General features: G+C 65.0%; 1 protein-coding gene across 1 annotated transcript; it reads left to right on the forward strand.

Annotated features, from left to right (window-relative positions):
• Positions 1-30: 30 nt before the first annotated feature.
• AKNA (AT-hook transcription factor) lies at positions 31-16191 on the forward strand. Its single transcript, XM_051808073.1, is given in 21 exon segments — positions 31-183; positions 5142-5410; positions 5551-6500; positions 7031-7105; positions 7591-7744; positions 7869-8026; positions 9193-9252; positions 9366-9466; positions 9565-9709; positions 9712-9962; positions 10040-10213; positions 10393-10803; positions 10995-11233; positions 11453-11657; positions 12008-12181; positions 12363-12466; positions 12659-12763; positions 12853-12954; positions 13301-13426; positions 13710-13875; positions 14196-16191. Coding segments are annotated over 20 exon segments (4137 nt in total). The 5' UTR covers positions 31-183; positions 5142-5250; the 3' UTR covers positions 14473-16191.
• The last annotated feature ends 39 nt before the right edge of the window (positions 16192-16230 follow it).

Below are 16230 nucleotides of genomic sequence, written 5' to 3' on the forward strand. Positions count from 1 at the left end.
CGCGGATTGGTCGGGAGCGGCGGGTATGCTAATGAGCGGAGGACACGCCCCCCGCCGCGGGCCGCGCTATTGTCCGGCGGGACCGGGATTGGGATCGGGATCGGATCGGGATCGGGACCAAGATCAGGATCAGGATCGGGATCGGGACAGGGACCCCCAGCGCCGCCCGGGCTCTCCCTGCAGGTGGGCTGCGCGGGGCGCTCGCGGTTGGAGTGGGGGGGGGGGGTTGCCCCTCCAGCGGTGCCCCAGGGCCAGATGTGCCCCAGCTGTGCCCGGGGGGCCGGGAATGGCTCGGCTGCTCCCTGCTGCGGGGAAGAGGAGGAGGGGGCCCCCGCGGCGCCGCTGGAGGCACAGCTGGAGGCACAGCCCGGGGGCCCGCGGGGCTGGCTCCATCCCCGGGGCCGCATCCAGCGCTCCCCGGGCGCATCCAGCGCTCTAAGCCCGGCTTAGGCAGCTGGGAGCCGGTTGGGGTCTCGAGGCGGAGCGGGGGGAACTCGCAGGCCCGCGGGGGTCCCTGCGGCCGAGGAGACGGGGCGCGCCGGGAGGATGCGGGAGGCAGCAGGAGGATGCGGGACACGCCGCTCCTCGCCCAGGCGCGTCCTCCCCACGCCATCCGAGCCTTCGTGGCCCCGGGGAAACTTGTCATAACTTTCCTCATCGCGGTGCCTCCTCCCCGCCGGGCCCGGAAGGTTCCGGGCGGGTCCGTCGGGGGCTACGGGGGCGGTTCGGAGCCGCTGCCGGTGCTCGGCCGGGGCTGCGGGACACGGGGCCGAGCCGCTGCCGGAGCCTCCTCCGAGGAAGTCGCCAGGGCAGCTTTCAGCTTCAGTTCCGTGTTTTATTTAAAGGGCAGCCGTGTTCCTGATAGCCGGTGGGTGCCGGTTCTGCAGCACCCTTTCAGTGCCTCCCGGGCGGGGATGTTTTCAGGACTCGCGGAGAGGGAGGGACTCCACGCACTGTTCATGCGGGCTGGGAGAGCTGGGGGTGTTCAGCCTGGAGAAGAGAAGGCTCCGGGGAGACCTTAAAGCCCTTTCCAGTGCCTAAAGGGGCTCCAAGAGAGCTGGAGAGGAACTTTGGGCAAGGGATGGAGTGACAGGACAAGAGGGAATGGCTGAACTGAAAGAGAGGTTAAGATCGGATTTTGAGAAAAAATTCTTCCCTCTGAGGATGGGGAGGCCCTGGCTCTGGGCACAGGTTGCCCAGAGAAGTTGTGGCTGCCCCATCTCTGGAAGTGTTCAAGGCCGGGTTGGACAGAGCTTGGAGCGAGCCGGGATAGTGGAAGGTGTCCCTGCCGTGTCCCCGCCACCTTTCCCTGCCCTGTGCTAATTAGGGTTCCCAGTGCCACCGGCTGTGCCGCGGTGACAGCGGCAGCTCTCTCCAGACAGGGATTAAGTCTGTCCTTCACGGGCATTAGGGCACATCCACCCCCAGCTGCTGCAGGTATGTTTGGGTTCAGCCCCGGGGGGGACACCTGGGCTGTCCCCAGGAGGAACAGGAGGATCCCCGAGCCTGGGAGGAGGCAGGAAAACGGCCCCAGGAGCTCCCTGTCCTGCCGTGGGGCTTCACTTCGGGACAAGTGACAGAAAGATGCTGTTTCCCCGGGTTTTGGTACCTCTCCATGGGGATATGCCAGCGGGGGGGAGCTGGGGGAAGGTTTGGCCCCTCCAGGCAGTGGAATTTGGGTGACCTTTAGAGCCCTGGTGTGGTGACAGGCATGTGTTCTTTGAGAGGACAAGGGGGGTTGTGAGGCTCTTCCTCACTGTGACGGTCCCTCCCTTGTTCTGGTAGGAAATAATGCAAACCAAGAACACGGTGTTTCCGCTCCTCTGCCCTCTTTCATGCTCAGAAAAACGGGACTCTGTGGGCTTTAAAAAGGGGTTTATACACCAGGAATTCCTCCCTCCTGGAGTGCAGACACCCCTTGCCAAGTTCCAGCCTGAGGCCGTTCTGGCCTCCTCCAAACCTCCCCAGAGGAGATGCAAAACATCCATCCCTTGCCCAGGATGGGGGTTAAAGGGGGTCTGGGGCCCCCTGTGTCCCAAACAGGCACAGACGTGCAAGGAGGGCTTTAATCCCCTTCCCAGGCAAGTGATTTTTGGGGCACAGGGAGGGAGGGTTGTCCCCCATCGCTCAGGGGCCGTGGGGATGGAGGTGTGGGGTTTAGAGCCCCCCCAACCCACCTACTCTGCCCAGGGTTGACAGGGTAGTGAAGGCAGAGTGACAGCAGCCCTGTCCCCCCTCCCTGTCACCCAGCCAGCCCCGGGGTGGAGGATGCTCTGTCTCCTCTGCTGTCACCACTGATAAACCCGGGAGCGAGGATGGATCCGTGCTGGCCTTGACTGTGCCGCTGTTTCTCAGCCTCACACGTGTAATGAGTTGGGCGGTCTCAGCCTCACACCTCCGTCTATCCCACAGGGATGGGATCACTGCCTGCAGGCGGGATCAGGGATCAGGAGCTGAGGGCAGGGACAGGCAGACACTACCCCTCCTGCCCGCAGGCCAAGCAGAGACCTGGCAGCACTCATCACTGCTGTGAGCATCCCCTCCCTCGGCCGAGCACCTCCACCCTGAGCCACAATTTGGGACAGCCCTGACTGAGATCTGGAGGGCAGGAGGGGGGCTGAGGGCAGAGCAGAGTTCAGGGGTGCAAGACTGTTTCTTGTTGAGGCTTTTCGATTTCTTTTTTAGCTCCTTTTCCAATTACTTTGTTGCAAAATCCCAGCTTTCAAAGAGCAAAACTTTTAAAAAATAATAAATATTGGGATTGTTTGTATTTGCTTTGTGGCTCCTGTTCATGGAACCACATTATTTTTCAAGCTTTTCTGTGCTCCCATAACAGTGAGAAACTCACTTAAAGGGGGAAGAAAAAAAAACAACAAACAAAGCCAAGATTTTTCTCTCTCACCACCATGACCATCAGTGGAGGGGCTTTCTGGGAAAGCAGCAAATGTGGCTGGATTTGGAAGTGGCTCCTGCAGACTGTGGCTGCTGTGGGCAGTGCAGCCTCGGCACCACAGCTCAGAAATGGGGTGACAGCCAATGGTGTGTGGGTTGGGCATGGCCTTCTTCAACCCCCCCCAAAAAAAGACCCAAAATATCCATTATGGGGTTAAAGAACCGCCAGAACCGGGTGGGAAATGTTTTAATTTGCAAGAAAACAGGACCCACAATCTCCTTTTTCCCCCCACCAGCCCTCTGGGACCCCCAGGGGGGGTGTTTGGGCTCCTCATCACTCTGGGATGCTGAGGAGCTTGAGGTGGGATGGGAGGCACTTTGGTGGGGATCTCCAGGCCCCATCTCCAGACTGGGATGTGATCCAGGGTTTAGGACTAGAAACATTCCAGCTCAGAGAGGGGCTAAAGCCCAAAATCACTCTTTAGCTGTGTTAGTGCAGGGCCTGAGGCCTCCCATGGGCAGCCCTGGTGGCAGGAGAAGCTGTGGAGCATCTCCAGGTGTGGAGAATGGAGTTATCCAGACGGTATGTGGGGAAAAACCTCATGCAAACAGCCCAGGAGGTTTGCAAAACCCTAAGGGATGATTTGGGGTTTGCTCCCCGCCTGGAACACCCCAAAGATGCAGGAGCTTGGAGCTCCTTGGAGCTTGGGCTTGGAGTAAGTTGCAAGGATGATGCCAAAGGACCTTGAACCAGGTGGCACTGGAAAATAACCCCCAAACCCCCACTAATACCCCAAAAAATTGCAGATCTGAGGCTTGGGAGTGGATTAGGGGACTTTTCCCAGAGCATGCAGGTGGCATGGGTAGGTTTGCTGCTCATCAGCAGCACCCCTGAGCCAGCAGCACCCCAAAATCACCCTCTGGCTAAAGGCAGCCACCCCAGGGACTGTGCTGTGGTTTCATTAGCTTGTCAAGCTCTCCCCCGCGTGCCACTAATTACACAGTAACGAGCTGATTAATTGGCTGCCTGCAAACGTGCCAGGACCTGCCACGGTGCCTGGGTATGGCTGCAGCGTCCCTCGGGTTGGGAGCAGCATCTCGGGGTGGGGGGGCCAGGTGGACACCCCCCCTTGGAAATCCGGAGAGGGTTGGAAATTCCAAGGGGAGGGTCCAGCTGGCTGAATTTTGGGGCTTTAAGGCTTAGTTTTGTGTCTCCTGGCAGACCCTCATCCTGATGCCCTCTGGAGTCTGATGGTCCCAGGGATCCCCCTCCCCTATTTTCCTGCAGCGTTTTGCTCCGAATTGGATTAAAAACTAAAGGGTTTGGATGGAAAATGGCCGTGGGAGGAGGGTTCAGCCCCCACTGCGCAGGGCCGGATGGGGTTAAAAAGTTGGTGGCCGCCTGCAAACGTGCAGGAAGAACCATTTCCTACTTCTGCAAAAGCTCAGCTGCCCCACAGGCACAGGAAGGTTTTGGGGTGCTCTGAGGGATGCTGCTTTGGGGACTCCAGGTGGGCTCACGGTGATGGGGTGTCCTGGGGGGCTGGCACAGGGTGAGTGTCCCCTGCATGGGGCTGGTGTTGCCCCTGGTTTTTGGTCAAAATTGGGGGGGTGGGGTTCTGATCTATCCAAGGGGATGCTGATGGGAGAAGCCCGTGGCCTCTCTTGCTACACACCCCACGCTGGGGGTTGGACATCCGGCGTTTCTCGAGCTGCTGCTGCAGCTCTGGGAACCCCAGGAGGGGGTGAGGGGGAGCTCGTGCTCTTGGGTTATCTGTGGAATGAGTGTGCCAGGTCTCTGCTGCGATCCCTCTCACTGTCAGCCCCCCAGATCCAGAGGGGTTTTGGGATGCTCCTGCCTCCCCCAGCACCATCCTGCACGGTGATGGCACCACTGATGGTCCCCAGGCTGTGGCCACCCGGCTGGGGTGACATCCACAGGGTGCCAGCACGGGCTGGGTGTTCCCTGGGAGGGGACAAGCTTTTTGGGGTGGCCCTGGGGGGGCTCCTTCCCCACGGGGACCTCAGGGCACCATGTGCTGCGAGTTATGTGGCAGCTCCCGCTTCATGGTGGGATGCAGAGCCGGGGGGCTGATCCGAGGGCGTCCCCCCATCACGGGAGGCGGCTCTTCCCCTGGGTTCGGGGGGCAGGGGAAGCCCTGGCAGTGGGGGAACACACCTCAAACCGAGCCCACCATGTCCTGCTGACACCCCTCCCTCTCCCTCACCCCCTTCCCTCCCCCTCCCAGGACGCGGTGGCGATGTTGTGACCTACATTCGCGACAAGGAGGTCCCCAGCCCGCCGCCACCATCGGGCCATGAAGCGGCACAAGTGACAGGCCCGCCGTGCCCGCGGCCATGGCCAGCCCGGCACCATGGCTGCACTGCACACAAACAGAGCTGACGCCCTGGGAGGGAGAGGACGAGGAGGAGGAGGAGGAAGAAGACGACTTTGAGAGGCGGATGGACGAGGACGGGGTCATCGGCCTGGGGGAGGGTGCCAGGAGCCCACCGTGGGGTGAGTCGTCCCCTCCCTCCTGCCCAAAGCCCCTCGTGGGGGTGGTCGCAGACGTGCTGGAGCCAAGGGGGGCTGCGGGAGGGGTGGGGGCACCGTCTGGGTCCGGCTGGCAGCAGCCCCGCGCCGCTGGTGTTTTGCAGGTGTCGGGGAGGAGCCGGAGGAGGGGTCCCCGCTGGAGGAGGGTCGCTGGCACCCGCAGCAGGACCTGGCGGAGGAGGACGAGGAGCGGGGCAGCTCCGGGGGGGACGAGGGGCCCTGGGGGGCAGAGAGTGACGGGGAGCCCTACCCCGAGCTCTCCTGCGAGGGTCGGTGGGGCTCGGGGTCCAGCGGCAGCCCCGAGGCTCTGCGGGAGCACCGGGCTCTCTGCCAGCCCCGCGGCTGCAGCACGGATGGTGGGGACACCTCGGCGCTGTCGGACACCAGCCCTGGCCCTGCCACCCCATCCCGCCGGCCCCGGGGCTGGGGCACAGCCGGGGGCACCTCTGGAGGGCACGGGCAGGGGTGGACCCCGAGGCGGAGCCTTCCACTGCCTCTTTCCACCGATGACCCCTGCGATGCCGCCAGCCCCGAGCCTGTCCCCAAGCCCCAAACAGCCCCTGGCACCACTGGCTTGGCACCCCCGGAGGAGCCCCAGGGCGCTGGGAACCCCCCAGCACCCCAACTGCACGACAGGTCCCGGGTGCCCAAAAAAGCGGCGCCCACGGTGGTGCCCCCCACGCCCGCCCAGCAGTCGCGGTCCCTGAGCCCCCGGCGGGGAACAGGAGGCAAGGGGCACAGGGATCCCTCGGGAACGGGCACGGATGGCACCCAGTACGGCCGCGGGCGCCTCAACCACCCCCTGCCCGACCTGTCCAAGGTGGAGGCGCGGGTGAAGTTCGACCAGAGCTACCGCCCCCCCCGGGGCCGGGTCCTGCCCGCCCGCCCCAGGGTGCCCGGTGGTCCCGTTGGCTTCAAGTCCCCGGCCGAAATCGTGCGGGAGGTGCTGCTGAGCAGCGGGGAGGGGGTCCCCCCGCAGCCTCCCAGCACCGCCGGGCTGCCGCAGGAGTTCAGGTCCCCCAAACAAGCCACCGCGCTGGTGCAGCAGCTCCAGGTAACGCCCAGCTCCTCCCAGTTCGGCCACGGAGGTCGCACTGGGAGGGTCACCACGGTGGAGGGGGGGGCAAGGGGTGGTGGTGAAGTGGGGATGTCACCGGCTTCGTGAGCTGGTGCTGTGTCACCCACGGGATTTGGTGCTGTGTCACCCATGGGAGGGCGGTGCTGGGCACCCCTTCCCAGTCCTACATGGGGAGGAGGGAAGGAGCAGGCAGGGGTGTGGGCAATGCTCAGGCTAGAGGCAGGGATGCTTGTGTTCCCCCAGGATGTCCCCTGGGATGCTCTCCTGTCCCCTGGGGTGCCCTCCTGTCCCCTGGGAGTAGAGGGGGGCTCTCCCCACACAGCCAAACAGGGGCCACATCTGCCCCAGACGGGCCGGGTGCTTTGAGGGGTGGGTTTCTGCACTCCAGAGTGTCACCCACCCATAGGAGCCCCCCCAGGCCTGTTGTCCTCACATAGGGCTGCCTCCCCCCTTTGCCATCCCCCCTGTACCGGGTGCTGGCCCCCACTGGTGTCCCCTCCCTGCAGGACGACTACCACAAGCTGCTGACCAAGTACGCCGAGGCTGAGAACACCATCGACCAGCTGCGCCTGGGGGCCAGGGTGGGTGTGGGGTCGGGGTTGCTGTGGGGGTCGGGGTGGCTGTGGGGGGGTGCCCCACTCTTCTCCTCCCTCCCTGAGGGTATTCAGCATGTCTTCCTCCCCCGGCCCCCTCCTCTTCCTCCTCTCGGGGAGCTGCGGTTGAGCAAGCCCGGCCCAGGGAGGGAGGGGTGAGGTCACCGCAGAGCCCACAGCAAACCGGGGGCCACCGTGCCCCCCTCGTGGTGGGGTCCCCTCCGTGCCAGGGGGGCGGCTGAGCCAGAGTGTCCCTAAAATGGCGAGGCACGCCGCTGAGATGGCAGGGCCACCGGCGGAAGCGTGTCCCCGTGTCACCTCTGCCACCTCCTGCCCCGCGTGGGTGGGGAAGCTGAGGCAGGGCCGTGCCCCCCCACACCCGAGGTGCTTCAGGGTGCCCCGGGGGCACGGTGGGTGGGCGGTGCCGGGGTCAGAGTGCAGGGTGGGTGCCTGAACCCGCCATCCCTGCCCAGGTGAGCCTGTTCTCGGACCCGCCCCAGCCCAGCCGCAGCCTGGCCGTGGGCACCGTGGGCACCGGCTGCCGTGTGATGACCCTCAGCATCCCACAAGCTCGGACGGCAGCTCTTGGCACGGCCACGGCCACAGCCTCCACCTCGCCAGCTGCAGGTGGGTTGATCCACGTTTCCCGTCCATCTCATCCCCCTCCTGCTCCGTTTTTTTACGGGATGCTCACCCAACACCCACAGTGCGGGGGGTCCCCGGAGTCACTTGTCCTTGTGTTTCCTCGCAGCTCCAGCACCGGGACCATCAGATCGGGGGGGTTCACCCCATCCCCGATCCCCCCCTCCGCCCGGGGGGGGCTGCCCCAGCTGCCCCGGGCCGTGCTGCTGCCCCGGCCCCCGGCTCACCCGGGCACTGGCGGGGCAGAGCCGCAGGCTGCAGGCACAGGCAAGGACCGGGGGGGCTACTGGGGGGGCCTTGGGGGGGTCTGCGTGGGGCTGCAGGGAGGGGGGCAGTGGGGAAAGTGCTGGGGGGCTGCGGTGAGGGGGGCTGTGGAGGTGGCCGTGGGTGGGGGCTGCTGGGGGGCTGTAGGGGGGTGACTGAGGGCGGTTTTGAGCAGGCTGCGGGGAGGGAGGTTACTGGAGGGCTACTGGAGCCCCCCGGCTGTGGGGAGAAGGGCAGCTGGGGAGAGAGCTGGTGGGGGCTGTGGGGAGGGGGCTGTGGAGGTGTGGGCTGGGGGGGAACTACTGAGGGGACTGAGGGGGAGCTGTGGGGAGGGGGTGTGTTGGGGGGTGACTGGAAGGGTGTATGGGGGGGTATCACAGAGAGGGGTTTTGAGGGAGTGCAGGGGGGTCTGCAGGGGTGGGGGCTGCTGAGAGTTGGGGGGGCGAATTGGGGATGGCTATGGGGCTGTGGGAAGGGGGATTGTTAAGAAGGTGCAGGGGGGGCTGCAGGGAGGAGGACTATGGGGGCAAACAAGGGGGTGCTGCAGGGGTGGGGGCATTTAGGGGGATGTGGGGAGGGGGTGTGTTGGGGGGCGACTGGAGGGGGATATGGGGGGTGCTGCGGGGAGGGGTTTTGGGAGGAGTGCTGGGGGTCCTGGGGTTGAGGGGTCTGCAGGGGTGGGGGCTGCTGGAGAGATATGGGGCATGAGTGTGTTGGGGGCGACTTGGGGTGGCTGTGAAAGGTGCTTCGGCAAGGTGGGCTGTTGAGGGGACTGCTGGGGGGCTGTGGGGAGGAGGGCTATGGGGGGACTGCAGGAGTGGAGGCTTTTGGGGGGATGTGGGGAGGGGGTGTGTTCATGGGGTTACGGGAGGGGTCTGGGGGTCTGCGGGGGGCTGTGGGGAGAAGGGCTACGGGGGACTGCAGGGGTGGGGGCTGCTGGAGGGCTGTGGGGAGGGGGGTGTGTTGGGGGGATACTGGAGGGGGATATGGAAGGGGCTGCGGGAAAGGGGGCTGTTGGGGGGGGCTGGGGATGGGGGTGTTGGCGGGGGTGCAGCTGGGGGGAGGCTTTGGATGGGGGGCAATGGGGAGGGGGTGCAGAGGGGTGCTGAGGGGACCTGCAGAAGGGGGGCTGCTGCCGGGCCGGGCTCAGCCCGTGCTCTCCCGGCCAGGTGGAGTCCTTCGAAAGGTGGATCCGTGCGGGGAGCCCCCCACCCTCGGAGCAGCTCCAGGTGTGTCAACCCCTTCCCGGACCCCCAGCCCTGGGCGGGTGGCGGGACCAGGGTGGGTTTTGGGGCCCGGTGCCGAGCGGGCAGGGTCGGACCCCGCATTCCTTGTGCCGCAGAGGATGAGGCTGCTGAAGGACGCGCAGGATGCGCTGGAGCGGGAATACCTGCGGGGCCGGCAGCAGCTCCCGGGGGCTGCGGGGGGGTTTGATCCTGACCGGTACGTGCTCGACCCCCACAGTCTCCTCTTCCAGAACCCGCGGAGTCTCGGGGGTCATTGTACCCCCCCGCCCGGCACTGATGGCCGATGTCTTTCAGGGCGGTAGAAGAGGAGATTTACCGCCTGGGGCTGCGCCTGGAGGGGCTGAAGGAGCGGCTGGAGCCGGGGGACAGGCGGCAGCCCCCCCTACAGTCCCCTCTGCAGCCCCTCCCGCAACCCCGCTGCCCCCCAGCCCCGTCCCCACCGCCGGCCCCTCACTCCCCATGCCCCGAGGTGAGCTGGGGGTGCAAAGGTGCTGGGATGGGGGCACCCTGCTGCGGCTGGGGGGGGTCATGCCTTTCGACCCCCCCTTTTGCTGTGCCCTGCAGAGCCCCACGCTGGTGGACTGTGCCCTGGGGACAGCGGGGGACAACGAGGGAGTGAGGGGGGGGCTGCCCTGGCCCCTCTGGCACAAGCAGCTCCGAGTGGAGGAGGATTTCGCGGACCTGCTGGAGCAGTGAGTGCCCTCGGGGCAGCGTGGGAGGGGCTCGGGCGGGGAGTATCTCCCCCAAACCACCCTGTGATCCCCCCCAGGTACAAGCACTTCAAGTCCCTGCCGCAGTCGCTGAGCCTGGAGCAGCTGAGCCTGACGGGGAGCGGGTCCCAGGAGGAGGTGGATGGACCTGCAGCAGGGGACAGTGGCCCCGGCAAGATCCCCTGCAGGACACGGTCACTGGAGGAGGGGGCCGACCTGGAGACCTTCCCCGTGTAAGTGCTGAGGGAGGACGAATCCCCAGGCAGGATGAGCAGGAATTTGCCACCGGGCTCCTGTTTTGCCTCACTGGCTTCAGAGTTCACGACCTCCACGGGAGAGCTGCTGCCCCAGGGATTTCCCCACATTCGAGGTTGCTCTGCCTCATCCTCATTCTCCATCCATTCCCCCACAGGCATCCCTCGGAGAGAAAAGCTGCACTGCTGCCCTCCAAGGGACCCCCAAAAGCAGAGGGGCCACGGGGCCACCCATCCCCTGCCACCTCTGAGGAGCCACCAGCCACTGCCAAGCCCCACCTGGTGGCCCCGGGACCACCACGGGCGCCCTTGTCCCGCCGCAGCAGCGGGACGGGCAGCGCTGCCCCCCAGCACGGGCCCCGCAAGGTGAATCCCCTGGGTGCCCCCCTGCCAGCACCCCCAGACCCCGCCGGGGGTCCTGGGGTGCTCAGCACCGATCCTGCTGTCCCCGCGTCCCTGCGGGAGCAGCGCATCGTGTCACCGGAGACGGACAGCGGCTTCGTGGGCTCGGAGGCCAGCAGGGTGTCACCCCCCGTGCACACCCCCGAGCACCGCCCCCCCGGCACCGGGTACGGCCCCCGCACCTGCCTTCGGGAATCCAGGGGCACGGGCTGTCGGCTCTGTCTGCGGGGCATCGAAAAGGAGCAGTGATGAGGGGAGAGGCTTCACGGCCGTGGGGCACAGGGAGGGGGTACAGGGGGGGTTGGAGATGTGTAGGGTGAGCCATGAGGGCTCCCTGCATGACCCCTCTCATCCCCAGGACCCCCGGCTCGCTGGGACCCTCCATCCCCATCCCCACAACCCTCCGTGCCCCACGGAAGAGAGAGACGACCCCGCTTCCCTCCGAGGCAGCACTGATGGGCATCTACCCCGCGGGCGGGCAGGGGGGCACGGGGGGGCCCTGTCTGCCCCCCAGCACCCCCTCGCAGAGCAGTTCCCCCCCTCACTGGGCCGAGAGCGCGGGCAGCGAGGCGGGGCCCGACCCCGGCGGCGACGGAGGTGAGTAAGGCAGCGTTTGGGGAGAGACGTGTCCACAGGGAGAGAGATTTGGGGGGCCCTGGCCCTGGGGAGGGGGAGAAGCTCTGGTTTATGGTGTTCCCAAACCCCTTTGGGTGCAGGACTGGGGGTGTCTCCTGAGATTCTCTCTCCTGGGGCAGGGGAACACCCCCATTTCTCACGCTGCCAACCCTGACTCACTGTGCTCCCTTTCCTCCGCAGCTCACACGGACTCGGAGGTGGGAGACAGGAGCTGTGCCAGCACCAGCGGACACCCCCCAGCCATGGCCAGGAGGGTCCCTCCATCCCCAGCCCCAACCAGCCCCCCACCATCCCCTGAAACGCCGTCCCCCACCCTCCTGTCCCCCGACCTGCCGTCCCTCACCCCGGCTCGCTGTGACCTGCTGGGCTCCCGCCTGGAGCGCGAGTGAGTGTCCATGGAACCCCACACCGGCCCAAACCCCCCCGGCTGGCACAGGGACCCCCCCAAAGGCACCCCCACGTTCTGCTGGGCAGCAGCAGGTTCCCCTTCTTGGAAAGCCGGGACCTTGCTGGGGCTGAGCCATCCAGACTCATGACACGTGTGGTGCCTGAGGCTGGACCCCCAGCCCAGACAGACCCCAGGCTTGGTTTTGGGGGAGCCTCACAGCTACTGGGTGCTGGTGGTGGGGATAGGGGGTCTGAGGGGATGGGGCTGATCCTCCCCCAGGGCCCCCAGCCCTATTGGGGTCGTTGCTGGCTGCAGACGCCCCTCAGCGTGGCCTCTGTCCCGCACAGCCAGGCCATCCGGGAGCTGCGGGAGGAGGTGTGGCGGCTGCGGCGGCGGCTGGAGGAGACCCTGCACCGCTCCCGCAGCTATCCCGAGGGAAAAGCCACTCCCCGCGTCGCCCCGGCCAGGAGGCAGCCCGTGGGCAGCGCACCATCGTCCCCCCAGGACGCAGCACCCTCGGGGTAGGTGGCAGGAGGGACCTGGGGGGCAGCACTGTGTCCCTGTCCAGTGGGTGCGGGGACACCCCCAGCCTGTCCCACCTCTGCTGTGACAGGCAGAGGTTGGGCGTGGGGGGACCGGCAGCTGGGTGGGTCGGGACACCGAGGGGTCTGGGTGGTGACAGCACCTCTGTCCCCTCCGCAGGGAGCTGAGCCCCCCGGCGCAGGGCAGGGTGGCCCCCGGGGTCGCACCCCCGCGGAGGGGCAGGTCGGCATCGCTGCCACGGGACAGGCCGGAGCTGGACCTCAGTAAGTGGGACCCCAGGGGGGTGGGGACAGAGGGGACAAGCCCCTCCCTGCACGGAACAGGGTGTTGGTGGGGCTGTGGGACTGCAGAGACCAGGCGGGTCCTGGTGGTCCCATAAGACCCCACAGTGGGTCCTGCAGATCTGGGGCTCAGACCCACGGGATCCCACCCCACTTCCCTCTCCTCTGCCACAGCCTCCGAGTCGGACCCCTCTCCCGCCGGGCCTCGGGCACGCCCCTCCCTGCGGAAGCAGCCTGGGAGCCCCCCGGGAGCGGTGACATTCCGGGGACAGCACACAGGTGGGTGCTGGTGGTGGTCAGTGCTGGGGGAGGGGGGTGGCCACCCCCACTTTGGGGTCCCCGGCCGTGCTGACGCTGGGTTTTGGCAGGGACACGGTACCAGGGGGGGACACCACGTGCTGCCCCAGCACCCCGAGAGGAGCCGGGCACCCCGGGGTGCCCCCGATGTCGCCGGACCGGGACATCATCGGGTGAGTGGGGAGCAGCCTCCAGCCCCTTCTTGGCCTTCCCTGCCACCTGCTAACAGAGCTGCTAATGACTTACTCATTAATTAGAGAGGCTCGGGGAGGGGGGAGCCCATTCCTCATGACCTGAGGCTCTCCCTTGCCCCTCGGCCAGACCCCTCTGCCCCGGGGCTGCAGCCACCGGTGTCACTGGGAGCAGTGGGAACCTGCCTTTGCAGACCCCCTTTGCAGCAGCCCCCACCCCACCTCCCAGCCCATCCCAGCCACCCCCCAAAACCACTTTGCTCTTCCCAAACATCCCTCCCTTGTTCTGCACGGGACATTCCCGATTTCCTCTCTGCTCTCTCCAAAGGTGGATTCTGGGCGGGTGATGCCACCCAGCAGCCCCAGCACAGCACCCCAAGGAGGACACGCTGCCCCACTTGCCGGGCACCCCTGGGCCCCCCCGTGCCAGGCAGCAGGGACAGAGCCACGCACGGTGGGTGACGAGGGTGACACGTGCTTGGTACAGCCCATCCCTGTGTGAGAGGTGGGCAGAGAACAGCCCTCAGCTCCCCGACACTGCCTGGGGACAGAAGTGACAGCCAGCAGTGCCACCTGCGGGTTATGGGTGTTCCCACCCAGCAGTGGCTGCCCAGGGGGTGATGTCACCTGGGGCTGCCACTCGATGCACACCCCTGGGGACATCCAGCACTCCTTGGGGTCATCCTGCACCCCTTGGGGACATCTCATCCCCCAACCACCTTCCTCTCTCCCCGCAGCAGAGCATGGCCCCGGTGCCACATCCCCCCCAGGCTCCCACGTTGGTCCCCGAGCCGAGAAGCCGGATCAGCCCGGATTTTGGTACCTGGCAGCCAGTCCTGCTGCCACTGCTGCCACCGTCTGCCTCGCCCCTGTCCCCTTCGTGCCTTACGTGCCCTCCGTGCTGTAAGGATGCTCTGTGGGCAGGTGGGGAGGGGGCCCGGGGGGGTCAGCATCCCCCAGGGGTGCAGGGTGAACCCGGGCAGGGCTGTGCCCGCTCCAAGGACCTGCTGGTTTGCCCACAGCTCCCATCCGGGTGGGAATGGGGTGACACAGCCACAGCTCCTTTGGGGAGGGGTCTGGGCGGAGGGGGAAGGTGCTGGAGGGTGGGGGGGTGGATGAGGTGGGGGAGAGGGATGAAAACAAGGCGGGGGGGGGCACAGAGCCTGAGGGGGGGGGGGCTCAGAAGCAACACTGAGCCCATATCCCCTTCTCTTTCCTCCCAGCTACTGCTCCCCAGCCGTACCTACCTCAGCCCCCGCCACGGCCGCGGCCACCCCGCCCCTCACCGGGGGAAACCGGCGGGCACAGAGACCCCCCCGGGCACAGCCCCACCACCGCTGCCTCAGCCTGGACCTGCAGGAGCTGGACGAGCTCAACTGGTCCCTGAGCCGGGCCGTGGAGGCTGCCCAGAGCGTCAGGGTGACCACCACCCGCATGAGCCGGGCACTGGCCGCTGAGCTGGGCCGGGCACGGGATCTGCGCAGCTCCTGCCTCTTCTGAGGGTCCCACGGGACCCGCGGGGCTCCTGCCTCTTCTGAGGGACCTGAGCGGCTCCTGCCTCTTCTGAGGGTCCCACTGGCACCTTCCAAACCACCCCTGCCCTCGCAGCAGGCAGGGATGAGGAGGAGGATGGTCCCCCCACCATCAGCATCCCAGCACTGGGTGCTCCCAGTGCCAGATCCGGGGGCACCGGGGCTGGAGGCATCTCCAGGGGGTCCTGCCCTGACTCCAGCCCCCCTTCCTGCTTGCCTTGGAGTTCCTGCATCGCTTGTCTGTCTGTCTGTCTGTCTGTTTTCAGGACCACTCAAGCTGCAGGAGGGGGGAAGGTGTGGGCAGGGGTCCCCTGGGACCTGCAGCACCCTGGGGAATGAGCACCATCCCCTGGGACCAAGGGGGTGGCCCCGTGTCCCCCCCTAAGGCAGTGGCCACCCCAACCTAAGCACTTCTGGGGCTGCTGTGACCTGGTGTAGGTCCTGCACAGGTCGAGCCCCCCTTGGCAGCTGTGTTTACCTCTGTGCCTGCATGGGCAGAAATACCTGTGATTCCCTATTCCCCCCCTTTCCCAGATTTTAGGCCTCCTGGGGGGGCTCAACCCACGTGTCCCCCTCCTGCTCTGCCCTTGGACTTGAACCCAGCGGGATCCTTTCTGGGGAAACCCTTCTTTGTGTGGGATTTTTGTGATTTATTTTTTCCCTGAGACAGCCAGTAAGCAGCTAAACCACTCTTTGAGGGTTGATTGATATATAATGTGTGTGTCTATATATATGTATCTATATATGGATATAACTAGACAGAGATAAATCCATGTCTATCTATATTTAGATATATATCTCTAGAAAGACAGAGATATCTCTCTATATAAATCTGTACATACACAGATCTGTATCTATAGATACATCTTTACATAGATACATATGTATATATATATTTTTTGGTTTTCATTTCCAGCACAACCTTTAGGGCATTTGTGGGGCTTTTTTTGCCCACATCCCTGGATGTGGCCACCCACAGCATCATCCAGGATGAAAATGAAATGAAGGGTTTGGGGTTTTCCCCTGGGATTCCCAGGGAATGCAGTCTGGTAGAGGGAAAAAATCACCCTGCAAGACGTGGTGCTGAGGGGTCTGCAGAGCCCCTGTCCCTCCCAGCTGGGTTTGTAATGAGTTAATGCCTATTTTTTTTAAGGAATTTGATGTGGTCAGAGCAGCTTTTCCTGGGATGGGTCCAGTCAAACCCCTCCAGCACCTCCTGTGGCACCCCAGCTCTGTTTATCTGTAGGACCTACCTGAAGTGCCAGTGTCAAACGTATTTATTTTTGCTTTTATTTGTGGTACCAAGACCCCCAGTTGGGGGGGTTGGGATCAGTGCCACCCCCAGAGAGTTCCTCAGGTCCAGAGCCTTCCTGAGCAATCCCTGAGCCTGATCCTGCACCCCCCAGGGAGGGGCTGGGAATGGGACTGCCCCCTCCCCCTGGCCTTTTTGGGGGGACAGGGGTGGGTTGGGGGGATTTTAAAGAGGATTTCTGTGTCTCTGGTTGCCGCTGCTCGTGCCTGTGTCCCAAACTGGAAGCTGTGACCCCCCCCAGCCCAGCCAGGGTACGATGGGAAGCACGTTTAACTACCCCAAATGCAGCAGCCAGGAGAAAAATAATGGGTTTTTTCCTTATCCCCTATTTTTTAACGCCCAGCAGAGCCACTGGGATGGTATTTTGTACTAAGAAATCACCTATTTTTGAAGGAAATAAATGTGGTTGGATGA

This window comes from Manacus candei, unplaced genomic scaffold (genome assembly GCF_025592945.1).
Source record: "Manacus candei isolate 608988 ecotype Guabito, Panama unplaced genomic scaffold, ASM2559294v1 h1tg000071l, whole genome shotgun sequence".
Classification (NCBI taxonomy): domain Eukaryota; kingdom Metazoa; phylum Chordata; class Aves; order Passeriformes; family Pipridae; genus Manacus; species Manacus candei.